Source organism: Aethalodelphis obliquidens, unplaced genomic scaffold (assembly GCF_003676395.1).
Source record: "Aethalodelphis obliquidens isolate GAN/ISIS:26980383/991018 unplaced genomic scaffold, ASM367639v1 scaffold10, whole genome shotgun sequence".
Lineage (NCBI taxonomy): Eukaryota > Metazoa > Chordata > Mammalia > Artiodactyla > Delphinidae > Aethalodelphis > Aethalodelphis obliquidens.
The window spans coordinates 43,459,332-43,468,147 of NW_020837954.1; the positions used below are offsets into that span (position 1 = coordinate 43,459,332).

General features: G+C 41.1%; 1 protein-coding gene across 1 annotated transcript in view; it reads right to left on the reverse strand.

Moving 5' to 3' along the window:
• LOC113622927 (disintegrin and metalloproteinase domain-containing protein 20-like) overlaps window positions 1–5,355 on the reverse strand; it is a 63,719-nt gene extending 58,364 nt beyond the window's left edge. Inside the window, 3 exon segments of the mRNA XM_027111639.1 lie at window positions 1,050–1,141; window positions 2,209–2,368; window positions 5,224–5,355. Of these exon segments, the coding sequence (XP_026967440.1) occupies window positions 1,050–1,141; window positions 2,209–2,368; window positions 5,224–5,245 (274 nt within the window). The 5' untranslated portion in view covers window positions 5,246–5,355.
• Window positions 5,356–8,816: the final 3,461 nt, after the last annotated feature.

Here is an 8,816-nt window from a genome sequence, read left to right on the forward strand (position 1 = left end):
GAGGCTGGTGCCATCTTCTGTCGCTTCTGTACCTGGAACCCTTCCATCATGGAACTCTTGTCCCCAGCCTTGTCTTTGTTCTAAGTTTCTCTGGGCAGGGACTCTAGATCTTTGACTTTTTTTTTTTTAATTAATTCATCTTTATTTATTTATTTTTGGCTGTGTTTGGTCTTTGTTGCAGTGTGCGGGCTTCTCATTGTGGTGGCTTCTCTTGTTGCGGAGCATGGGCTCTAGGTGCTCGGGCTTCGGTAGTCGTGCCTCACGGGCTCTAGGGCGCAGGCTCTGTAGTTGTGGCACACAGGCTTAGTTGCTCTGCAGCATGTGGGATCTTCCCGGACCAGGGCTCGAACCCATGTCCCCTGCACTGGCAGGCGGATTCTTAACCACTGCGCCACCAGGGAAGTCCTAGATCTTTGACTTTGAAAGTAAATTTGGATTCTTGACTCTGGAACCACAACTTCAGTAGCAAGTCATTCTCTGGAATCAATACTAGGGTGAAGGTTATTCTCAAAGGTCTTGATGAGAGTATCTAATTTAAGAGATGTAGCTGGTCATCTCTGGAATAGGTGACTAGCTCTTTGATTGAAAATCAAGTCTGAATTCTATACTTTTCAGTATGATTTCTAAAGCAAGTTTTTGTCTGGTAATTTTGATTGAATGTATCAATGAGGATTTTCCATTGATCTTTTATGAATTTGGTGCAACTGCATCTGCCAAGAATTAAACCTGATTTCCTTCTGAGAGACTAGAATTTGACAGGCAGAGGACGTCTACATGATCAGCCCTCAATAAAAATTCTGGACTCAGAGTCTCAAACGGTCTTCCCTGAGCTCTGAGCAGACATAGTACACACTGCATTTCACTACTAGAGGGAAGGTGCACTTGGTGTGGCCCCTCACAGAAGGGAAAGCATAGGAAGCCTACACATGGATTCCTACAAATCCCTAAAACAGAACCCAATCCACAAAAATAAGAACATATATAGCTCAGGAGTAAATAAATCATGGTATTTTAAGAAGAAAATAATGCCTAAAGTTTACATATTTTACCTTGAGTAGGGGACTGCCGCTGTTGCTTTCGAATGATAAAAAGAATGGGCTCTTGGGCATGTAAAAGGATGTATTCCACTCCAACCATCTGACTGAAAACAGGACACAGACACTCAGAGATCTATGAATGCCCTACAAACAATTCTCTAGAACATTCAAATTATCACATAAAAGTATAGCAACATTGTAAACAGGATAAAACTGCCTATGTTTGATATGAAAAATTGGCTGTTCAATAAAACTGGCTATTTTTCCCAGGTAGGTGGGGCTCAAATAAAGTAAGATTTCGTTTTTAAACAACAACAAAATTTCTCTACAAAAATTCATGATGAACTTAAATCGGAGTATTTTCAGTCATGAGAGTACAATGAACCTACATTTCAAAAAAGGCAACCAAAATACCAGGATGCTTCCTGACCAAGGAGATCTATAAATATATATAAAATATTAAAATACACATGAACACTATACCTGTCTTAATATAGATCACTACTATATATTGTACCCAACCAGAAAACATCAAAAACCTTATCCTCACCCCCAACATATTTTTTCCTGACATACTATGTTTAAAAGCAACACCAAGGTATCTCAGTAAATGTAAATATTTACCTCAAAACAAAAGCTATTTAAAATACCAGAAATTTAATTTCTTAGAACCCCTGCTCTCCATGTTTAGCTGACAGATGAAAAACTTCATTACACAGTTGTTTCAGAAACTTTTATAATAGTAATGAATTATTTAGCATCCCAAGTCTGAAGAATCTTGCTAAATTTGGCTAAAATTTTATTTGTCAAACAAAGAAAAATCTACTATAAACTCGACTATGATTTAAGACATCAAATTACATGTAGAGGAGACAACATATATAGTTACCTGGTTAAGGTAACAGTTGCATTGCGGAAATCAATGAGATTTACATCTAAACCTCATAGTTGCATTTTAACTAGACAGTAATATGTGCAGTTATAAAGAAAAGACTTCCCAGGTTACAAGTGACTACTAATAATTCCTTTGCATGTCAAATCTGCACAAACCCAAACAAAACTCCGGTTCTTCCAACACTTCTACTCTGTACTTCATGATTCACAGCTTGAAAGAACTATTCATTACAAAATCTGCAGTTGGCAAAAATGCTACCTTCTTATAATAACTTACTTTAAGTGTTCTAATGTTAGCCTCTGCATTTTGACCACTTCATTATTACATGTCCTGTCATAAAAAGGATTACTTCTTTCTGAAAAGTAATCCAGGACACTTCCACTGTTCAAAATAGGGATCCAGGAACTGTCAACCCAAGAGATTCCCAGCAGATTATCTATAGAAAAGAAACAAAATGATAAAGGATGAGAAAAGAGAAAAAAATCCAATCCAACAAACATTTATTATGCATATAATGTAGGAGGCACTATGAATATAAGGATGACGTGGATCCTAACCTACATACCCTCACAGTCCCGCAGAAGAGCTAAGTATGCAAGAAAGCAATGACAACACAAGATCCATAATAAAGGTATGAATAAATGTGTTATGAGAGCACAGTGGAGCAAGCAGAATACCTTACCTGAGGGAACAGGAATGGTTTTTCATGGGATGAGGAGGAGGTGGGTTTTAGCACTATATGTTAAAGAATAAATAGAGGCTCACCATGGAGAAAAGAGAGGCAAAGTAATTCCAAGCAGAGGTAATGCATATACAAAGGTAGGGAAATACAAAAGAATATTATATGTTTAATTGGGAGATTCTGATTGACATATATACACTAATATGTATAAAATAGATAACTAATGAGCCTGCTGTATAAAAAATAAATAAAATTCAAAGATTCAATAAATAAATAAAAGTACATTATATGTTTAAAGAATAACTCAATTAGGTGAAGAAGTTATAGGATTTGAAATCTAGAGAGGTCTTTCAAAATATCGGAAATCCTGAGTTTTTATAATGTTGGCAACTAATTCAAAAATTTTCAAACAATATGTATGCCAAAGAAAACACATCCATCGCCACTAATGGGAGATCTTCCAATTAAAGAGACAGAAATAAGTTAGGAATCTATTATTATAGATGAGATAATAATTATGTAAAAGGGGCAAATGAAAAGTAGAATGCCCTTAATTACAGCCATACAATTTCACATTTTAAAGAATTAAACTTTAAATTTTTCAAAATGGAAAAAGAAAACAAAGACATGATAAGTAGGGCTAGATAGCTTTAATTAATGAGCTTTTATTGGGTACTGGCTGCAATGTTTCATACCACTGACAGTACTAAATCCCACTAGCTGTAAGTCATGAAACATCAAATTGCCTATATAATCACTGGTTGAAGAAGGAAGAATGGAAAAGTTCAACCTCCCCATGCCTTAGTTTTCTCATCTATAAAATAGGGATTATAATAGTATCTGCATGCTAGATTATATATGTAAAATGCTTAGTACATTGTAATAACCCAATAAATGTTCATTATGATGATGGTGGTAGTGCTGGTAGTCAATTTCTTTTAAGATTAATATGAACAAACTTATTTCTGGCTTAACCAAAGGCTGTCCTAGTTTGTGCCTCTTTTTTTTTCTAGTTTATGCACTTCTAAAAAATATAGAAACGTCTTTCATTCTAAAAAGGTATAGGTTTACTAGATATTCAAATGGTCAAGCTAGATTAAACTCATTTTAAATGTCACTAATCTCTGCAAAGCCTTTCTCTACTTTGCAAGGCAGAAATAATGGTTTCTTTCTCTATGTCCTCATAGCGGTTTTTATATAGTTTTATAATTGATTATTAATAACCCACAAGTACAAATGTTTTCCCATTAAATGCTGAGTTTTTTAAGGAACTGGGGCTGTGGGTTACTCATCAGAACTAGCACAGGACCTGTTTGGTAAGAATTAGAAAATGTTTATTAATTCATGATTAAGGGCTAAGGACATAAATTTACACACACTCCAGTATCCAAGTATGTTCAGTTACAAACTAGTTAACTGGGGTTAAGAGGGTGGTGTGTGGCTGTGAAATAGGATATATTAGTTCTCCTACATAGAAGCTACCTGTGACCACAGCCCAATAGACTACACTACCAAAACAAGCAGACTCCAACTATTTCTTACCATCTCCACTGTTACCACCCTAGTCTGAGCCACCCCCAAATCCCCATGCATTACAAAAACGCCTTCCTAACCGGTCTCCCTAATTCTACCTTTGCCCTCCTACAGTGTTCTCAGCAGTCAAGGTGATCCTAAAAAAAAGTAAGTCAGGTTACGTTCATCCCTTCTGGTCAAAACCCTCCAGTGGTTCTCTATTTTACTCAGAGGACAAGCCAAAGGCCTTACCACGGCCTACAATTCCTGTATGAACAAGCCACCACACCAATTCTCTCTCTGACCTCATCTACTTCCCGCCTCCTCGCTCACTGTGCTTCAGCCATACTGGCCCCCTTGCTGTTCTTCTGACATGTTCCCACCTTAGAGCCTTTGCAATGGACCTAACAAATCTAAATAAAAAGTAAAAAGTTATGAAAGCTAAACAGCCTCGTGGACTAAATGTTCCTCTTTTGTATTTAGTAGCAAGGGAGAGCATACTGACATGGCTCTAATACAGCTCTCTAACAGTCAGCAAGTAATGAAATTAGGTACTTGATATTCTCACTTATAATGAAAGACAAACATATAGTAAACATTATCCAGAACTGCTGAAGATCACTGGACATTCTGACAATATATAAATGACAATATATTTGGAATATGTGTGCTAGACTCCAATTTGGTTAATATAGAAAAAGGAACCTCAAACGTCAGGAATAAGGTAGGCCCCAGGCCAAGTGCCAAGAATGAACCAAACACTGTCGGCTCATGACCCCACCCCCTTCTCTGTCGTTCCTTCACCTGGACAGAACAGCCCCAATACTGCTGTAGAGATACGTATATAGGACAACACTACAGGGCTCAAAGCCCAGAGCTTCTTCCAACCCCTTCGTTTTGACTCTTCTAAGAGACTCCTGAAAAACTGCGAAAATCTAGGCAATTTTTCGACAGATTGGCGCTTTGGGTCGTTCACAGAAAACATTCCAAAGAGCTTGGGAGACATCACAAGGGAACCGGAATCTTGCCCCCAAGAGCTATAAATCCCTAAACCAGCTCCCAAACAATCAGGAAACAAAGGGGACAGCACAGGTTACCTCGGATATCCACCGCCGCCATAGTCCCAAAAGCGTCCTCAGGTTCTTCTTCCGGCGCAGAGTAAACGTAACAAGTCTGAGACGAAAGAGCTCGCTGCAGAGCAGAGGAATGTTAAGGAGGAACCAAAAGAGGGGAGGAGACTACAAGGCCAGGAAGACAGGGCAGGGAAAGGGAAGAAGCGGAAAGAATACGAGGTGGAGCGGGGCGGGGCTGAGGGGCGGGGCTGAGAGAGGGTGGGGCGGGGAAGAGGGGAGGAGCGGAGAGAAGGGGTGGGGCGGGGCTAGGAGGTGGAGCGGGGCAAGGAGGAGCGGGGAGGGATGGAGCCGGGAAGTAGAGTTGGGTTGGGGGGAGAGGGGTGGGACGAGGCAGAGACGGGCGGGGCGGGGCTGTGAGGTGGAGCGCGGTGGGTAGGGAAGGGGTAAGAAGGGGAGGGAGAGGCTAGGAGCTGCTAGCAGGAAGGAGAGAGCAGCGCCAAAGGAGGGAGAGGTAGAGGCAGGGCATACTACCGGGGTAAAAATTTGGAGACTTTGAGGAAAAACAGAGTGAGCAGAGCCCTGCCCAACGTCCACCACTGAGGAATTCGAAAATTCGACCTTGGGCTTCCCTGGTGGCGCAGTGGTTGAGAGTCCGCCTGCCGAGGCAGGGGACGCGGGTTCGTGCCCCGGTCCGGGAAGATCCCACATGCCGCGGAACGGCTGGGCCCGTGAGCCATGGCCGCTAAGCCTGGGCCTCCGGAGCCTGTGCTCCGCAACGGGAGAGGCCACAACAGTGAAAGACCCGCGTACCGCAAAAAAAAAAAGAAAGAAAATTCGACCTTGATCTCCTGTGATCGTTTATAAGAACAAATTCTGATTGTGCAGAGTTGGGGGTGGTAACATCTTTCATTTTAAAAGCTCTTTCAGGTGTATCCAATGAACTGTTCAGTTTAGGAGCTACTTGCCGTTGTTTTTCACCCTACCTCAAGTGTGGGGATGGGCAGGACTAAGCAGGAAAAATTTGACAGTCATTAGCTTTTATGTGACTAAGCCCATTAAAAGTCTAAAGCCATTGAAGAAAATATTACATGCCTCAGAGACAAAATTTTCACAAGACAGGAAATGCTTCTGAAGCAAAATATTAAAAAGATTAAAAGAAAGGGAATACCCCTGGGTCCCTAAGTAAAGACCTAATGTCTGCATTCCGGCTAATCTGGGCTAGATAGCAAGATGCCAGAGAGGGAATAATTCTGTGAAATGCAGAAGCCATAGGAAGCCTTAGAAAGATTTTCAGGCTCCATAAAAGCAAAATGATGAGGATATCTGCAAGCAAGACCCAGATGCCAAGAAGAGAACCTGCAAATCTGAAGAAGCCCTTTTCATGGTGATGAAGTGTTAGTGCCTGTATCTGTTCCAAAACTTAGGTACTATGAAGGTTCCCCCAGAATTTAACCACAAAACAGAGGTAAGGGGGTGGGGGACCATGAATTTATTGGAATTTTCTACCTCATAGACTGGGAATTCAAAAATTTTAACTCTAAGTGGCATACAAATATATTGCTTTGTTATACTCCACTTTTTGAACTGGGATTTTATACTTGAGATGGTATGTATACAGTATGTGTCCCAATAAAAGCATGCACATGCACAGAGCAGAGTTTTCAAAGGAGGAAGGCCTGGTAGGGTCCTGGTGGAGAAGGCATTCCAAAACAGGGGTTATCATGTCCAATAAACAAAAGTGTGGAACATGAAGCTTTTTGCTTTGTTTTGTTGGTTCTGTTTTCTTGTGTTTTTATTAGAAGAGGATTAGGAAGAGGTACAACAGAACACAGATCTGTAGGTAATAAAACATATGGTAAGCATGGTAGGCCAGACCTGGGAGCTCAGCCTTTATCTTGTAGACAGTGGGAGAAATGTAATTGGGCTTCTATTTTAGAAAGATTGTCCAAGGAGCATGAGTTGAGGCATTTATAAGACTAAAAACAGGGAGTCTGTTTAGGAGACTCTTGCAAACTAAATGATGTCTACACTCATACAAAGGCAGCAGTAGCTGAGGGAAGAAAAAGGATGACAGATATTTAGGAGATAAAATCAAAAGGGAATTAGTGACTAGTAGATGAGCTTGAGGAAGGAAAGGCAGGAAATAAAACATTATTCCCAGGATACTGCTTTATAAGACTAAGTATTGTTAATCAAATTAGGAATAACAAGTAACAAGTAAGTAGGTGAAAAGGGGAGTAATGTTTTTTTTTTTTTTTTTTTGCGGTACGTGGGCCTCTCACTGTTGTGGCCTCTCCCGTTGCGGAGCACAGGCTCCAGATGCGCAGGCTCAGCGGCCATGGCTCATGGGCCCAGCCGCTCCGCAGCATGTGGGATCTCCCGGGACCGGGGCACAAACCCGCGCCCCCTGCATCGGCAGGCAGACTCTCAACCACTGCGCCACCAGGGAAGCCCCATGATTTATCTTTGAACATGTCCATCTTATACATGAAGTGTCTGCAGGACATTCTGTATACTAGAGTTCCTTAGCCTTTGCATTATTGACGTTTGGGGCCAGATAATTCTTGGCTGTAAGTGTGGGGAGCTGTCCTGTACATTGTAGAATGTTTAACAGCAATCCTGGCTTCTACCCACCAGATGCCAGTAGCAGCAACCCCGTCCCAGTTATGATGACCAAAAATGTCTCCAGACATTACCAAATATCCCTGGAGGGCAAAACTGCCCCCAGTTCATAACCACTGCTTACAAAGGTATCTATAGTAGTATGAAGTCAAAGCAGAAAAGTTTCAGGAAGAGAGGAGTACTCACAGTGTGAAGCAGATATGTGAGATAAGGGCTACGAAGCAGGCATTGGATTCGGTAAATAGGAAGCCCCTAACAAGAATAGTTTTTGTGGAATGATGAGGGTCAGAGGAGAGTATGTTCAGGAGTGAAGGGAAGTGGCATTGGGTATAGTCTGTATTTTCAAGGCTGAGAGGGAAGCCTAGAGTGCTACCTGGAAGCTGTATGGACATAATAATACTGAAATGTGAATATGTGGATAGGCTAAGGTAAAAGACCCAGAGAAGATCTTCAATTACTCTTCAGCAAATTCATTCATTCATTCAGTCAGCCACCAATTATTTAATACCTACTCTGTGTTTTGCTCAGCTCTAGTTGCAGAGGATAAAGCAGTAAACAAAGCCTCTGACTTCAAGGAGTCAACAAGTCTGATGGAAAAGACAGACGATAAACAAGTACATAAATAAAGAAGAGCATTACAGACTGTGATAACAAAAACGGGGGGAGATGAGACAGCGATTAACTGGAGGAAGCCACTTTGGATACGATGGTCAGGACAGACCTCTCTGAGGAGGTGATATATCTGAGCTGATACCTGGAGGATGAGAATGAATCAGCCACATGAAGAGCTGGGGCTCAAGCTTTTCAAGCAGAGAGAAGAGCATACAGACCCTGCAGTGGAAAGTGGCTTGGTCTGGGAACCAGGAAAAGGCCAGTTTAAACTGAATCACATAAGTGAAGGAGGAATAGTGGGAAGAGACGAGGAAAGAAGGTAGGAGTCAGATGATAGATGGCCTTGTAAATAAGTTTTTTTTTTTTTTTTTTTTTTTTTTTTT